An 18,718-nucleotide genomic window follows, 5' to 3' on the forward strand; every position below is an offset into this window, starting at 1 on the left:
TAAACATTACACATTGGAAGATAGGAATTCTTTCCCATTCCAAATGATTCCTTTCATATAGAGATAGCTCACTCACAAAAAACACCTGACCTCTCTTCACTCCCTTACTTATTCCATCCCATAAAGGAGGAATGACTTAACTGGACTGGTTAGTTTGGAAACAGAACTAAACATGTGTAGCTCAGCCCCTCCTAATATCTTTCTCTTGGGAGTAAGTTATCTATAGGGAACATGTGCTCTACTATGTTCCTCCAGGCTGTACATTTTACAAAACATATGCCATCATGAAGTAGGAATATGGTGGTCCAGCAATGCTATTAACTAGATGGAGAAGTCTGATTAATCCTCAGATTCAATACTGGGAAGCTCAAATGCCTACAGACAGAAACCACACTCTCTAATACAAGCTTTATTAATAATAAAGGCAATATCTTCTTATATACCAGCTCTCTTGTCTTATTGTTGAGTTGGTTCAGAACTTGGATCAGAAATAAGACTTCTTTTTACTAGCCCCCCTTGAACAACATTAGTATATATTAAAGTTTTATTTCCCTGTTCTTAAATATATTTTTTCTTCATAGCTGTATGCTGTCATTGTGGGTTGCTTGAAGGTGAAAAAAAAATCTCCAACAACATTTCTTTGTTTTATAAATATTTTTGCAAACATAAAGTGATTTTAATTAATGTATGATTGCCTGCTATTGATCAGGTTTCCTATGGAATAGAGGCTCTTGATAAGAAAAATATTTAACTTCCTGGTTTTTGAGGTTCTTGCTCATGATACCTTGTGAATCTGCACTTACTTGATCTGATTCCAGTTTCTCAGGAATTTCACCTCTAGCTGCTGCCTCTGTATAGGCTTGATAAAAGGTCTTCTCTTGGGACTCTACTGTAATAGTCAATACAGCATCGTAGGCTTCCCGGAGTTTGGGGTTGTTCCTCAAAACATGGTAGGGGGTATGCTTATAAGGTAAACTGTAGAGCAGGGCATCATAGGGAACAAAGACATAGGTTCCATCAGTCATTTTCAGATCATGAGCCCATTCCAAGAGATGTCTCTGAGTTTCTCCCCCAATCAAGGCCGAATGCATACACATGATGATTACTGAAACCAACAAAGCAAGAAGGTTATGACAGTAATATGTTAGTAAATATATCCCAAACTAAATAAATCCAAATAAAATAAAATAAATCCAAAACTACGGATTGGGAGAAATAAATGTGTTATAACCAATTTGTAAATGATTTCTATCTTATGGCTCCAAGATAAGCAAGCTGTTGCTGAAGCCCTGAGCTGAGGCTGAAGTATGTCCACGGACTCTGGATTAGGCATAGGAATAAGACAGACAAGTCTACAGGCTGCGGAACCTAATACCAAACAGGAACAAGAACAATTATAGCAAATGGGAAGTAGTATAAGAAAGTGGTTTTGGGGTTCGAAGACATAAGTTTATATCAAATGTCACCAGTTATTAGGTGTATATCCTTAAGTAAATTACTTAACCTCTCTTTGCCTCATTCATAAAATGGAGATAATAAATATGTGCTTCATGGGATGGTAGTGATCACTGAAGCAGCAATTCATATAATGGGCTTATTACATAGCACTCAATAAATAGTAGCTATTATTATACCTAAGAATAAGAAGGCTAAAAGGAGAGGATGGGAGACATTCCCATAGCCACTGTTGCTTTTTATTGCCAAACTCCTAAATACATTCCTACAGATTTTGACCAACTGTTCCAACCCTTATCAAAGCCATTACAGTTAATGAATGGCACTTATTCACACTCACCTATAAATGTTACTAATATTATGGGTGATAAGTTCAACTTTAAAAAACCTAACTTCTCTATAATTGAAATTACTTTGCACTCGATTTAATTCTTCCTAGACTTATGAAATTATGTTTTTAGTAGGCTATGCTAGAATAGAATGGATTAGAGGAGGCCACGGTTGAAGAATGGCAGCTAGATCATGAGACTGAAAGTCTTATATCTAATTTCACCCTTGGCATGCTAAATGAGTTTAGTGTAAGCCCACTTGTGCTTCAGTGCCCACATCTTTAAAATGTAGATTCCAATGCATTTCACAGGTACATTGAGTAGTTTAATTAGATAATGCCTAGCAAGTATTCTGAGCTCCTTGAAGAAAGGCAAAGGTCCTATTGCCATTGGTAAATATTAATTATACATGCTTACATAGAACCTTTAATTTCAGAAACTGAGTATGCTTAACTATGTTCAATGAGTGGTCTTTGGCATTTACATCTTGCTTCATCTATTTTCAAACACCTTCTTTGCATTTGTTAAACAACCCTAGAAAATTTCCCCTTTTGAGCTAAAGCCCCTTCATTTTTTTAAAATATAACTAGTAAGTTTTGAAGTTGATTTAAACACACCACACACACACACACACACACACACACACACACACACACACACCATAACTTAAATTTCCAAATGACCATTAGCTCCTTCAATATAATTACTCTAAGAGGTTCTACATGTATTCTTGTGCTCGAACCTTTCTTCAAATATTCAGGATATCTTTGGAGCTAGTTCATAAGCCACACAAGAAATTCAGCCTCTTTTGTTCATAATCACATATTGTATAATGGGAAAATGGAGTGCCAGAGAAGTTTGACAAGGCAAGGGTTGGATTTAGAAAGATAAACTAGAACCAAAGGCCTCCAATGGCCTACATTTATTTACACTATCAAACATGGATCAGTTTGATCAAATTAGTCCAGTAACAGGTCCAATGAGGGGGGAAATTGACTTAAGTCAAGTGCTTAAGTTAGTTAGCCAGTTTGTTCAACAGTATCCTTGGCAAATATGTCAAGTATTGGCCTCTTTCTTCTACAAAAGCAGAGACTAGATGACTTGACCAAGGTTACCCAATAGATAGAATTCCATTTAATTTACTTAAAGGAATATTAAAATTACATCAATGGATAGAAAATGTTAAATAGAACTAAATACTTTGTGTTGGTCGAAATATAGCAAATAATTGTAACATGCACTATGTGTAGTGGGTGCTGTGGTGTGCCACCCAGATGCACCCTTCGGGACTGAAGCACTCATTCTCCTAACTGTTGGAGGTATTAGGAGATGATTACTGATGCCTCTCTGGGAATTGACCTCAGCGGAGGAGTGTCACATTTCTCAGGGTCACATTCCCCTCAATAGTGTGCTGGAATCAGCTCGTGCTAGTTCACAAGAGCCTATGGTTAAAGTTTCAGGGATTTTGTGACCTAGTTAATGTCATATTTGTAACATGAAATTGGGCATGGTGGCAGTGTTTACACCATGAAAATGAGCAAATGTTATAAATCAGGGTGATTTCCCTTTTGAAGGGGCTGGCTGTTAAACAAGTATTATCGCACTGCATCCCTTTCTCTGCATCAGTCTGTACTCAATGACTTGATACAGAGATATAAAGACCAAGACTCCTTATCTAAATTTTGGACAACTCTAAAGGGCCATCCCAGCTCCAGAGCACCTGTTGGGACTAGCTAAGGCCTTCGTTGTAACTGTATTACTTTTTAATTCTTCTTTCTACACAATTCTGCTGCCTTCTTTCCCTCATAGGTGTTGTCCTTGAAAGCATTCCCCTAGTAAGCTTCCTGAACACAAATCTCCATCTGACAGATTTTTTTTTCCAGGGCACCAACTTATGACACTGGTTTAGAGCCCAGTTGTACCCTGAACTGACTTCTATCATGGGACTTACAAGAAGTATTACCCTTATTTATTTATGTGACCCTCCACTATGTAACTCTTGAGCTCCTGGGACTGTGTCTTATCTATCTACATCCCCTGGTAAATATTATGTACCCAATAAATGTTTGAAAATTTCAGAAAGAGAGGTTATGCACTTTGGTATCTTTTGTTGATTCCTTGAGATAAAAGACATTGACATATTTGAATTGTTAGTATGGAGGAACAATTTGAAGTGATACTTGCTGGGCAGGTAGGTACTACCATACCTATTTTTAATGTTTAATTATCCTCAAGATGTTACCTTCAACCTGAATCTCTCCTCTTAATTTTCCTTTCATTGGCCCACACTGAGGGCGTTTCAGACAGAGTCAGAATCTTTATAATTATAAAGACCCTTTGAAACCATCTATCTTCTCTCCCTCTCCCATTACTTTATAGATGAGGAAATGGAAGCCTCAAGAGCCTGATCCCAGGCCTCTTTACTTTTTGCATGGCAAGATCCTGCTATTGAATATAATTAAAGTAGAAAGCATAAATATTGAATTCAAACAACAACATTTTAATTTAATAGATTGAGTGCTTCGTGAACAGGGATTTGTGGATGCATCTGTTCTACATGATGATTTTACTAAGTAGCCTTATCTCAAAATTACATTCATTAAAATGGGATTTTACCTATAAGTCATTGTCAGGAAGGGATTAGTAGACAGAAACCTTAGATCCTAGACAAGGCCTGGGTCAACAGGTGATCATCAAATAAAAGCAATTTGTAAGTTTCCATCCTGATTGTTAATAGTCAAGCCACTCCATAACCAAAACAAGGACCAGGAGATACATCCTCCTGAGACCCCTTCTCACCAGGATATGATATTAGCACTTTCTCTGGGCTACCTGAGCCCCACTTGAGCTGTCTAACAGCTATGTCTTTATACTATGGTACCCAGTGTGGCAAGCTGTCCAGGACCCTCTCTTTCACGCTTAACACTAGCAGCAGGAAATGTCATGAAACTCTAGGAAAAGTTAATTACCAAGTCACTCAACTCCTACTTCTCTTCCTATATTGAAATACTCTGCCCAAGATTTCCTTGAGATAGAAGAACTATGTTTCTCAGAAGGCAAAATTCACTTTTTTTATTTTTTACAGATTATTGGTTGTGGAGTTCTTGGTGGAGGAAACTGGGCTCAGTCTCACACCTTGTGAGATGGAAATGGCTCCACTACCTTTTGCTGAAGAAGTCCTTAAGAGTCACAATCATATTATGATCCTACAATATTGCTCCCAATCCATGGAAACTCTCCATTCTATTGTCCTTTCTCCTCATGTTAACCCTTTTGTGACATTTCCTAACACTAACATCTATTTTAACCTATGTCATTTTAATAAATGTCGAAAGAGAGGGGAATTTAGGCAAGCCAGAGGAGGAAGGGGCATACAGTGTGATTTATCCCAAGTCTCATATTCCTCTAGAATTCACCCCATCTGGACATAGGGCGAAAGAGGTAGAGTCATACCCTCTTCCTCTCAGTTAACCCCACCCAGACTATAAAATGGATACATAATTAGAGGGTGGGAGGCTCTAGAATATGAATGTTTCCCACCCCCCTCCCACCAGTGTGACTCAGTGCAGGAGGCCCTCAAAGCATACTTTAAGAACACTACACTAGGTGATATGTAGCTGATTCTATCTGCTGAGGACTCCCCACACATTTTCACATTAAGCCCTGATATTACCACTTACTTAGTTGCCACTAATGTTGAACTGGTCCAAGTAGCTCAGCATGATGTCAGACACATATTATAGTCAATAGCCATTCTATTTACATCAGATCATGTTTTTACATACCCAATAGAACTAGTAGTGCAAGTGCATTTATTGCTTTCACGTTGCAGCCCAGCTTGAGATACATTTTTAATAGTTCTCCACACCTTACAACATATGTTTTCTTCAACTTCCTAAACTGCTACATAGATAAGTCCTCTTAAATGCAGGAAGCATAGATGTTCAGATTCCTCTTATGCTAGGTCTTCATAATTTTATCATTACTGATAGTGGACTCATTTATAAAAACAAGTTTTTCTTTCACCATTTATATTCACTTACATTTATCTATATCAAAACCTATACCAAATTCCCTATCAGGGCTAAGTCTCTGGCCAAGAATTATCAGTATCATTATTGTTATTATTGTTAGGAAAATAAGGCTTGGCACCCTGAAGCACTTAAAAGAATTTCATTGGTGGGTCAAAAAGTTAAGAAAAATGGAAGGGTTGAATTACAAACCATACACAGAACACAGGATCTCAAATGAATATGATTTAGGGGCATACCTCAAGTAGACAGGAGGCAGTAGAGTATAAGTCTTTCATTAAACCAGTGATTCTCAAAATGTGGAGCCTGGACGAGCAGCATAAGCATCACTGTGAACTGATTGGAAATGCTAATTCTAGGGCTCTACCCCAGCCCTCCTGAATCAGAAACTATGAAGGAGAGACCCTGCAATTTGTGTTTTACCAAGCCCTCCAGGAGATTCTGGTATATACCTAGGTTTGATAGGCACTGCTGTAGACCAACCTGAATATATATTCTGGCTTTCCCATTCACTAGCTGTGTGACGTAGGGCAAGTTATTTAACATCTCAGTTTCAGAAGTCTCATCCATAAAGTGCATTAAATAATAAGCGGCCTTACTTTATAAGGACGTTTCAAGAATTGAATGAGATGTTCCATACAAAACCCTTGCAAAACAATTAGCACATAATGAACTCTCAATAAATATTAGCTATTATTATTGTTGTTATTGATATTATTATTTTTTATGCACCATAATCTTCAATAGATGGGAAGAGGCTATCTGGGTCCTTGGCAATAAGACAGTAATATAGTATTTCATTTTAGAAGAACAAAAGATGGCCATTCTAATTGTGTCTTATTTAACTGAACATCATATTGTAATGAAGAATTCCCAATTTAGAAAGAATTAAAGGAATTCCTAAATGGTTCAGTGACCTGTTAAGCTCAAATTGAAAGGGTTTCACAATTAGCCAAGCATTGATAGGCAAAAAGTTGAGGAGAAGAGAAGAGGGCTTGAAATAGCCATTTGAAAAGCTCTCTAAAGAGCTTTTTAGTGAGACCTCCTGCTAGCCTTTGTGAGAATTAGCAAAAGAACCTCTTTGGTGTAATTGCAATCCCACAGGTGCTCTGGCTGGTGAATGGATGCTCTTTTGTCCCATTGGATCAAAACTTCCAACAGGGCTCATGGTTAAAGGAGCAAAGAGTGAACTGGATTTGGCCCTCATGCCTACTCAGATTCCCTTGTGCAGGGCACAACCCACAGAACCACACAGTAGCCTTGACTGTAACATGAAGCCTTTGTGTTTGATTAATATCGCTACTATTTGACTTTGTGAGAAACAAAAAATAATTAATAATTGCCTTTGAAGTTTAAAGGAAATGAGCTGATAATCAGAGAGGCTGAATTCCCCCTTCTCTAGGACTTTATTTACCCCATTCTTTGGTGTTAATAATGCCTACAGCTATTTACTTGTTTTGTGAGACTCACAGGTGTTTTAAAATTTGAAAGAAAATACCTATCTCCTGGATGATCTTGAGGATTAAATGAGATTATCTGTATGCAAATATCTTGTAAACTGTAGAGAGCAGTTCATATGTAAAGTAGTATTATGGTGGCTTTCATCGTCTCTGTGGCAGCATCCAACGACTCGGAGAGGCAGATTGTCACACACTTAGCAATGCAGATCGACCCCCGGCTATTACGTCCTGTGGGCCGGCAGTCCAGGCAGGCCCAGCGGGGCCTCGGCTCGGGCCTCGGACAGAAATCGGGGTGGCGGCCAAGCTGCGTGCCCCCTGCACGCTCTGGGGGGCTCAACAACTATTATTATTGTTATTGTTATCATTTTTATTATAAATTTTATCACTGGAATTGTATTGTGTAACCATAATTTTGAACTGTTTCTGAGAAGGCAATCATTCTGACTCCAGTAAGGTTCCAGTGACATTTCCTAATTGGAAACATAAATTTACAAGAAAGAGAAGTGGCATACCAGCCAGCAGTGGGCTAGCTCTCTCTCCCTTTCCTCCCACCACTATCCCTCACCACTACTACCACATGGGGCTGAGATTGCTGTTACTGTGAGCAGATCAGACCAAAACAATCTTCCAACTACTTCTACTACTTCCAAATATTAACAGTCCTCTCCAAAGGAAGGGATCCTTTCCGCTGTGTTTTGTATATCAAAAAGGTCATTCTCTGAAGATTTGCTTGGGAGTCCACAGTGTTAAAAGTAGGCTCATATCCAGCAGAATAGGGATGAGGCCAGGCCCTGCCTTCCTCAGCTCTTCTCAGATGTCACTCAAAAAGTTTAGTGCCTTTGCAGTCAAGATAGATAATAGCTATCTATCTATAAAAGTATCCTTAATACTTTAGGAGTGCCAGTCCTACCAGTTGAGAGGGAGTAGAAAATCAGCTAGAGATTTGATCTGGTATGTGAGATATCTGGTGTGTTGTAACTTTCCTCCTGCTTTGTTGGCCCAATCCATACTCATTCACCATGCTCTGCCTGATGAATGGATGCTCTTTTGTCCCATTGGATCAAAAACTGATGAGACTAGAGATGTGCCCTGAACTGCAGGCCAATTAGCTAAATTCCTGATACTCTGTCTATTTATGTTTATACTCTGCATCCTACTTTTCATGCTCCCAGAAATGGGAGCGCTGGTGTCAATGGATAATCAAGTAGACAAAAAGCCTATCTCACTCTTATTAAGACTCACTGCTCTTCCACAACTCCTGTCAAATCCCATCCACCACTTGGCATGCCCTCATATACCAACAACTGGCTATATCAAGTGTGAGTGAGTACCACTCATTCTTTTGGACATTTGCACACTGAGCTACCAGAGGTCATACTCAGGGCACAGCCTAACCCATGGCTCCATTTCCTTGCCCATCCCTTCCGCCCACCCACCTGCCCACATTCTGACTCATGTTGCTGGGGGTCTCAGCATGCTTCATCTGAGTCTGCCTGTTTTGTCAAAAATCAGAGACAAAGTCCTGGAGTACACAGTTTTGTTTTCACTTCCTTTTATCTACTTCAGTTCCTGTTGCTGTCTTCCCTACCCAGGGTCTTCCTTTGCTCTATAACCACTTATCTTCCTCTCTGGGCTTCCCCAACACCAATCTTAAAATTTATATTCCTTTAGTGGGCTGATCCATACTGTTACAAAAAAGAAAATTTGATTAAACAAAGTCATATTAAGACATTTGTTTGCAATTTCATTAACTTAAAGCTTTGGTTCTTGACACCGGCTGTATTTTACAAGCACCTGGGAAGCTATTTGAAATATCTTTGCTGGGGCCCCACTATCAGACCATCAGAATCCCTGGAGGTGACACTCTGGCACAAATCATTTTGAAAAGATGTCCGAGTAATTCCATTGTGCAGCCAGAGTGAGAACCATTGACCTAAAAGAATCAGTATCTAATAGAAGGGCAATAATGTGTACCTTTGCTACATCCCTGCTTTAAAGGAGTTGTGGGTGGTGAGCACTCAGTCCTAAGTTCTCTCAATCTGACAACCCAAAGAGCTTCAGGACCTGGATTTATTTAACATTTTATGGTAGAGGCAAAATGTCATTGTAAAGAGTATACTATTTAGAAAGCGTAGGATATGAAACATTCATGAAATGTAAACTTGCAGGAAACACTGGGCTTCATGAAGATTTGTAACATATTATAAAGTTATGATATAAAATGTGTTAGCCTGTTTCGGGTATGACTCCTCCCTGGAAATGGTTTTATAAATTTAAAAATGTTCTGTGCTCTGCTTTGAAAGTATCAGCTCTATTATGAAGTAATCAGAGCCACACTGATTGCTTAACATTACAGAATCTTGAAGACCGGAGCTGGAAACAGTCTACTGTAGTTCCTGGAACTAAAAATTCTTGCTCTCATCTTCTCATAATAATTATAAGTAAAGTCCAATACTAGAGACAGTTGAAACTTAAAATGGGATTCTGGGTATAGGCCAGGCCTAAACTGGACCATTCTCTAACAAGCCCATTGTTGTGTTAAGGAAATGACTAGGACTAGGACTAATCCCAGAAGTAATCAGTTTTACAGAGTAGTGTCTGAGCTATCTGTCTTAAAGTGGTGGAGTGGCTGCAGTGAGGAAATGAGTAGTGTTCCCATAAATCGCTGCCACTTTCTAGGAAAAGGTAGAGATTTAAAAAATTAGAATAGAAAAAAATTAAAACCAAGTGTTCCAAGGGCTTGCAATGAGTGTAAGTAAGTAAAAGACATTCAATTAAAAAGGACCAGGAAGGACCTCCTTCCTCAAAATGTACCAAACTTGCCCTGGCAATGGTAGATAGCTTCAGTGGGTCATTCCATAATGCTTAACATTTTGTCCGTTGTCTCTGCAAGAATCATCTTTGAACATAAAACTTCTCTTGGAAGGGGAAAAATTTATTTTAGGCAGTCTTATTTTAATATGCTTTAATTCATCAGCCAGGACCCTCCATGTCCACTAGTTCTGTGCTGCTGAGAAAGAAGCCCTACTTTTGGGAGTGGAGGACAGAAGCGGGATGTGGATTTTGGAGTCCAGAGAAGACAGGTTCTAAGTGAGATGTGATGACACAAGGTACTTGGGCACTTATGAGGAAAGTATCCAGAAGAGATTGAAAAGCAAATCTCTCTTCAGTAACTAGAACAGATAAAAATGGAGACTTAATAGCACCCCTCTTTGGCTAATCTGAAATTACCAGGGTCCTAAGGGAATAGAGGGTACATGGCCATAATTATTCTAGATGCTATTCTTCCTCACTCAGGTGCTCAGAGCAGGTGCTGGATTCCAAGGGCATTTTAACCTCAGAGTTCTTTGTACCTTTATTCAGTTTATAAAATAGGCTCTGTAAAAGCAGGACAGGCTTGGGGCCTGCATGTGAGTGAAAGAGGGCAAACACATGAAGAACTGGGGAGTGATATGCTGTCCTAGAGCGTGAGGGTAAGAAACTTTTTGGAGATTGTAATATCTTTCACTGAAGCCACATTTAAACCTCAGCACGGAGAAAGAACTCACTGCGAATTCTGTCCGCCTGGCGAATCTGCTGGAGAGCTTTCCGAATGCTTTGGCTGTCTTGGCCTGTGGTCAGGACGACCCCTACAGGTAGGCCACAGCTCCGAAGAGCATTTGCAACTTGATTGGCTGTGTGCACCCAAATGTCTTCATCTGAGGAAATTACTCCAGCATGAGCCCATTGGAAATATTTCATGACAGTTACCAGTACCCGGATGGGAGAAGGAAGTGTCCGAGAAAAGGTCGGGTAGCTATTTTTATTGTCTAATTCATAATTCACACAAGCCCAAGAGAAAATTCCTTTGTCCCAGCTGTTTCCCAGAAGCAAGGCTGCCTCGCAGTAGCCAGGGTTGACAGGTCCAATAAATCCTGAGGCCATCTGGTGGTGGGAAATGAAACTGGAGAGGGCCCTGGAAGTCTGGCAGTCTTCATTGAGAATCACATACTCAAAAGAGTAACCCAGGTCAAATGATGGGTCCCTGTTGATCCGCTCAGTGGCTAACTGAGCAGCAATCTCAGGCAGTGCCTTTGAGAACAACGGATCACAAGCCCAAGGGCCAACTACCCCTATCTTGTAGGGGGGTGCCCACACCTGCTGCGGGAAGTATGTGAGGACCAGGAGGCACAAGCACCACAGGAGCTTGAACGATGCAGGGTCATGGTGTCCTTGCTGTCTTCTGGAAGCCGTAAACCAGAGCATAAGGTGAAAGAAAGGCGAAGGTCTCAAGAACATAGCCCTTCTGTTTCCAGCAAGCTAATGAAGAGATCCTGAAAGATTAGTCTGATTTCCCAGGATGAACTGTGGTGTTTCCAAATGCCTGTCAATAAGATGGAAAGATGTATTATTCGCATTTTCCTGAAGCTTCTGGAGATATGGGTTATGAATGAACGGCAATGTTCACACTGTTCATCCAGTGTTTATACTTTGAGTGAACAGTCAATGGAGGTGCCATCTACTGAGACTCTTTCTTCTTCTCTGCCCCTACATTTAATCCACCACTAAGTCCTGTTGATTCAACTTCAGTAATAACTGCCCATCCCACAGTATTGTGAGGATTACATGGGTTTACATACAGCACGCACTTATAATAGGGTCTGGCATGTCATTAGCATTATATTAGTGATATTATCATTATTATAGTTTTAAATATGTCAATTTTTCACCATCATACTTCCCTCTTGCAGAGAGACAAAGATATAAACAGATAATAGTCATGCAGGGTAAAAAGTACTATGATTGAAGTAGCCCAGACAGAGAAGACAAGAGGTTCACCCAAACTGAGATTTCAGGGAAGAAGAAGAGGGAGAAGGATGGACATTTCTCAGAGTTGAGTATTGAAAGAAAACTTAGACAAGTGAATGGGATTTTGAGGTCAGTTGATGCTAAGAGCCTTCCAGGCAGAAGGAACAGCATGCAGTAAGACACAGATAATTTTTTTTTTAAAGACATGTTAGATTTTCAGAATTCCAAGCCATTTGTTCTGTTTGGGTCAGTAATGTAAGCCAAGGTAGGAACCAGATCACCGAGAGTCATATATGCCATTCATAGGTTTTTAGATTCAATCCTGTAGACAATGATTTTAAGCAGAGAAATGATATAATCAAATTTCTAGTTTTAAAAGATCACTCAAGTAGCAGTGTGGAGAATGGATTGGAAGGAAGCAAGACTGTAGTCAGGGAGACCAGTTTGGAGGCTGTTGTAGTAATCCATGTGAGAAATGACAGACCAAGAGAGTGATAGTGAAGATGTAGAAGAATGGAGATGAATTTTACCAAGATTAAAAATATCAAAGAGATTAAGAAAGTAGAACCAATAACAACTTGGTAACTAACAAAGTGTAGAAGGTAAGGGATAAAAAGGGAGACTCCAAGATGATTTTGAGCTTTTCAGACCTAGGAAACTGGTTGGAAAATGATACAAGTCTCTGAGATAGGGAACACTAGAAGAAAGGGTGAGAGATATAATGTTTGCTATTAGACATTTTGAATTGGTTGCCCATAGAATATGGAAGAGGCAATATCCAGTAGACAATTTAACATACTGAATCTCATAACAGAAAGCTGAGCTAGAGATATAAATTTGAGTGTGATCAATTGATAGAGGGTAATTGAAGACATGGTAGTATAGAAGAAAAACAAAAGAGAGTTATAAAGAAAGAACCAGAGGACAAAACTGTGAGAACCCACAACACTTCAAGATCAGGCAGAGAGAAAGAAAGTCATAATGAAAACTTACATGAAAAGTCCAGAGAAACAGCAAAATCCAGAAGAAAGTAGTACCTTACAATCAATCCAAGGAAGAGGAGACTTTGAGGATAAAAAGTATTTATCACATCTCACACTCTGAGAAGTCAAGTAAGCTAAAGAGAAGTCAAGTAAGCTAAAGATAGAAGAGTATTTGTCCATTGGATTTGGATTCAGAGAGTAAGGCTGCAAGTCGAGGGACCACAATGAGTCACAAAGGAATAGAAATTAATGAAATGGGGTCATTAAATGTAGAGGCCTCTTTCAAGATGATACAGGTGAAGTCTTTCTCCATCTGGCCTTTGCCTTTCTCTATACCCCCATCTCCCACTGTTCTCATCTGATACTATAGTAAAAGTTTTGCAGTTCTACAGACATATATCACATATTTTGTTAAGCATAAGATTTGGAAAACACCATTTCTTCTACCTTGCATGCCCTCTTCCCTCCTCCCACAATCCGCTTCCAGGTTCTCCTGATGAGCTCTACCTTCAAGACTCAGCTGAAGTGTTCCCTATACTGTGCAGTTAACATCCCCAGGTTGAGTTCATTGTTTTTCCATATTTGCCTCATACTTATACCCATTAGGGAAGGTGTCACTCTGATTTATAAACTGTCCCTATTTTTGGTGTATATTGTAATCATTCAAATTCAATCTGGGTAGTATAAAAGGTATAATAATGGTAGTCTCAGTGACTTCATAGATTAGGGGCCCTCAAGTAAGTTATTTACCCTTTCTGAGCCTCTATAGTTTCATCATCTATAAATGAGGGTGAAATTAGTACTTACCTCAAACGGCTATGATTAGTGTTTTTTTTTGGGGGGGGGGGTTGAGTATTTAAAGTAAGAGAATATATGCAAAGAGTTTAGCTCAGTGTTTGATACAAGAACTCAGTAAATCTTAGCTTTTGTTATCCAAGTGCTAATTTCTTGTTTAAATGTATCACTTCTGGGAGAGAACTCATCAAACTAGGTACGTTAGGGGAGGAAAGGCAGTAGGTTGGCCTCCTTGCCCTGTTGCTGTGAACAGGACTCTACTCCCCATATAGAGCTGCCTTTACTATTGCCCAGTCCTAGCAACTATATAAAGCAAGAAGAAGAGAGCAAAAATATCCCCCCCAGTATAATTCATATGTAAGGTCAAATTTGTAAGTTCCTTTCCTTCTTTTGCCCACCATGTATCTCCAGTGCCCTGCCCAATGCCTAACACATGATAGGTACTCAACAAATATGTTTTGCCTAAATAGTGAAGAAGAGGCATGGAGTGCAAATGAAATGTTTTATATTACTATGTTCTTAAAAGGACTATATCTTAGGCCTTGATCAGAAATCCTTAGGCAAAATTGTCCAGTAGGTAAAGTTTGTCTTCAAAATTCTAGTCCAGCTCTCTCTGCTGTCTCTATTAATGGAGAGAAAAACAATTGTAAAAAAAAATATGCTCTTTAAATAATTTCCAGTGATATGTAAAATATTGATAACATTTGACATTTTCCCCTACTCCTCCCCAACCAATATCGTTTGTTTTTTACAGGGGTTGAGGAGAAGTTTATACCAAAGTAATTAATCTATAATATTATAATTTCAATTTCAAACATCATTTGCAGGTAGGCAAAGGGGGTTGGGCCACTTTTGTGTAGAAAAAAGAAGAAACTTTTCGTGCTCCTCAGACCCAAGTGATCAACTGTCTAGGCTATATGTAAGATTGGCATTCATATATTATAATCCAGGTCATTCCTCCTAAGCACAATACTTACCTATTCCAAATTCTAAAAAGTTTGTTTTTCAATAGCACCTTAAAAGAATCATACTCCATGTTGGATAGCAACTAGACTTTTGAGAGTGATCATTTGTAGTGTATACAGATGTTGAATTATAATGTTGTACACCTGAAACTTATATAATTTTTTAAAAAGATGTTTCTAATAAAGGCACTTGTAAACTACATTCAACACAATGTTTTTGAATGAATGGAAGTAATACCAAATCTGTAAAACATATAGTGAAGTTTTTCGAAAGACTTTTGATAAAGATGTTTCAAACTAGCTACTTGCAAACAGCATTCAAGATACTGTACTTTCAGTGAATGGATGCAATAACAATTCTGTAATGCATGTAGTGAAGTGTTTAACAAAACCGATAATAAAGATGTTTCTAACAAGGTACTTGCAAGCTGCTTTCAGCACAGGATTCTTTCTGTGAATGGAAGTGATACCTTTTCTGTAATGCATGTAGTAAATTGTTTATCGAGACTTGTAGTAAAGATGTTTATTACAAGCTACTTGCAAGTGGGGTTCAGCACAGTGTTCTTTCATTGAATGAAAGCCATACCCTTTCTGTAATTCATGTAGTTAGGTATAACAACAGTTGTAATAAAGATGCTTCTAGCAATGGTACTTGCAAATTGCATTCAGCACAGTGTTATTTGAATGAATGGAAGCACCCTTTCTGTAAGTGAAGTGATTATCAAGACTTGTGATAAAAATATTTCTAATTAACTGAAAGTAAAGGATCATACACCGCAATCAAGTGGGATTTATCCCTGAGATGCAAGGATGGTTCAAATCATGTAAATCAATAAATGTGACATACCACATTAACAGAATGAAGGATAAAAATCACATGATCATCAATAGATGCAGAAAAAGCATTTGACAAAATTTAACACCCTTTCATGATAAAAACTCTCAGCAAACTAGGTATAGAAGGAATGTACCTCAACATAATAAAGACCATATATGACAAGCCCACAGCTAATATCATAATCAATAGTGAAAAGATGAAGGCTTTTCCTTGAAGATCAGGAGGACAAGGATGCTGCCCGCTCCTGCCACTCTTATTCAATATAGTATTGGAAGTCCTAGACAAAAGCTATTAGGCAAGAAAAAGAAATAAAAAGCATCCAAATTAGAAAAGAAGAAGTAAAATTATTTTGGTTCTTAGATTATGTGACCTTATATGTAGAAAACCCTAAAGACTCCACAAAGAAACAAACAAACAAACAAAAAAACCCTGTTAGAACTCATAAGTGAACTCAATAAAGTTGCAGGAACATAATCAACATACAAAATTAGTTGCATTTCTACATAACGATGAACTATCCAAAGAAAATTAAGAAAACAATCCCATTTATAATAACATAAAAAAATAATAAAATACTTAGAAGTAAATTTAACCAAGGAGATAAAAGACTTGTACACCGAAAACTACAAAACATTGATGAAAAAAATTAAAGAAGACACAAATGGAAAGACATCTCAAGCTCATGGTTTAGAAGACTTAATATCGTTAAAATGTTCATACTACCCAAAACAATCTACAGATTCAGTATTATCCCCATCAAAATCCCAATGGCATTTTTACAGAAACAGAAAATCTTGAAACCCTTGCATACTGTTGGTAGGCATATAAAATGGTACAGCTGCTGTAGAAAACGGTATGGAGGTTTCTCAAAAAATTAAAAAGAGAACTATCATATAATTTAGTAATCTGACTTCTGCATTTTATCCAAAAGAATTAAAATCATGATCTCAAAGAGACATCTGCACTCCATGTTCATTGCAGCACTATTCACAATAGCCAAGATATGGAAAAAAAAAAAACTAAATGTACATCAACAGATGAGTGAATAAAGACATGTGGTATATACATTAAATGTAATATTACTAAGTTTTTAAAAAGAAGGAAATCTTGCCATATACAACAACATAGATGAACCGGAAGGACACTATGCTAAGTGAAATAAACCATTCACAGAAGGACAAACACCACATGATTCCACTTTTATGAGATATTTTAAATGGTCAAATTCATAGAAGCAGAGTAGAATAGTGTTTGCTAAGGGCTATGGGAAGAGGGAAATGGGAAGTTGTTGTACAATGGATATAAAGTTGTAGATAAGTAAGATGAATAAGATCTAGAAATCTGATTTACAAAATAGTGGCTATTGTTGACAATACTGTATTGTGCACTTAAAATTTTAAGAGGGTAGATTTCATGTTAAGTGTTCTTACCACAAAAAAATTAAATTAAAATTTTGCTTTTTTTATAGTATTTTGCAAGTTTACACATTTACAACATGGGTCCTTCCACAAGCCACATGTTAGAAAGTGCTATTTGTTCTCTATTGTTGTTGCTTTTTGTTAAACAGGCCTCAAGCTGAAGGTTTGTCCCTCCATTCTTTCTGGGCTCTATTTCATGCATTGCATTGGTATTTCTAACTCTGCTAGGACTCTCTAGAGAACCAGAAAGTTCTATGATGCTCTGAGATTTAGTCTTGATCCCTGACCCGAAGATTTTGCAAAAGAAAACTTATTCTGAAAAAAAAAAGAAGTAGGAAGACGTAGAAGGAAGGAAGAGAGGAAAGAAGAAGGGAGGGAGGAAGGAAGGGAAGAAATGAAGGAAGGGAAGAAGAGAGGGAGGGAGGGAGATGCCCTAAGCCTTTACCTGCTGATTTAGGTTAAAGACAAAATTGTAAAGCTCTTGTGTAAAAGACACTGTCTTTCAAAACAAGCCAGCTGAAGCCTCCCCCAGGGTTAATGGGAAATGTGGACATAACTAAAAGTTTGAAGGTATGAAATTTTGGAAATAGAGTACTACCGATTCACAGCTTTTCTGGGGTTGTTGCTGAGGTAACTCAAGTTTGAACATCTGCATGGAATCGGGCTTCCATGAAAAGTAGCTAGAGCATATGGATGCATCATTTGATTTCAAGGTAATTTTCACAGTCTGGTAGAAAGCCTGATTTCACAAGGAAAACTACAGTTCTTTAAACGTACAAAGACAGACTATGACAAATGGCTGAGAAAAATGGTTCCTCATTCTAGATTGTCAAGCCAAGAATTTCTATGGATGATTGATCTTTGTAGTTACAGCCTGAACCAAGTTAACAGTTTGTATAAGACAACATCAGGAAGAAATAAAAAATAATCATGAGGGAAATTAAACAAAAGCTTTGACTAGAGCCTTTGAGCCCAAATTTGATTTAAAGTGTCTTGAAAGTTCTTTTTGCCCGCTTCTTTCCTTCTTTCTCTTTCATTCTTTTGTCTCTTTACTTTTTTACTACGTATTGCAGTAAAACTAATATATCTCAGTCAGAAGTCTGAGCTCCCAAGTGGGTTGTGTTTTTCCTTCATTACAATCTCTCTAATAAACAAGAGCTGTCAACTACTCACCATGTAAATCAGCGCTCAAATGTCTTCAATTTATCGTCTGTGCATGCAAATTTCTTGCATGGCTACACAATGTGTCCATTTCAGTGCATCCTCTATACATTCATAATTCTGCCAAGGTCTCCAATCTGTTGATAAATTCCATTAATGAAGTAAATAATTGAGAGGGATAGTAAACCGTTTTGTAAATCACTCTTCAGCATCCTCAGAACAAGACTGGGATTAGGATTTAGAGAGACACGTCTAATCCTTTAAATTGATCCCACCTGTAGCACTGTTAGTGCTGACCTAAATGCATTGACCCAGAGATTAATAAACAATTAGAGCCCTCTGGATAAATGTGTCCTCCACGGACTACTGCCTTCTTCTACTTTTCAAAGTTGTACTCACATACCCTCGGATTTTTCCTCTCTGTTCTTCCATTTTCCCTTCTGTTTAATAATCAGACATTATCCTTTCTCCAGGACTGCTTTAAATGTCAAAACA

General features: G+C 38.2%; 1 protein-coding gene across 1 annotated transcript in view; it reads right to left on the reverse strand.

The window, feature by feature from the left end:
- GUCY2F (guanylate cyclase 2F, retinal) overlaps positions 1-18,430 on the reverse strand; it is a 93,272-nt gene extending 74,842 nt beyond the window's left edge. The window contains exons 1-3 of the mRNA XM_006922715.1: positions 18,236-18,430; positions 10,824-11,638; positions 804-1,105 (exon numbers count right to left, since the gene is read on the reverse strand). Coding sequence (XP_006922777.1) covers positions 804-1,105; positions 10,824-11,553 — 1,032 coding nt within the window. The 5' untranslated portion in view covers positions 11,554-11,638; positions 18,236-18,430. The remainder of the gene's footprint in view (positions 1-803; positions 1,106-10,823; positions 11,639-18,235) is intronic.
- Positions 18,431-18,718: the final 288 nt, after the last annotated feature.

This window comes from Pteropus alecto, unplaced genomic scaffold (genome assembly GCF_000325575.1).
Source record: "Pteropus alecto unplaced genomic scaffold, ASM32557v1 scaffold589, whole genome shotgun sequence".
Lineage (NCBI taxonomy): Eukaryota > Metazoa > Chordata > Mammalia > Chiroptera > Pteropodidae > Pteropus > Pteropus alecto.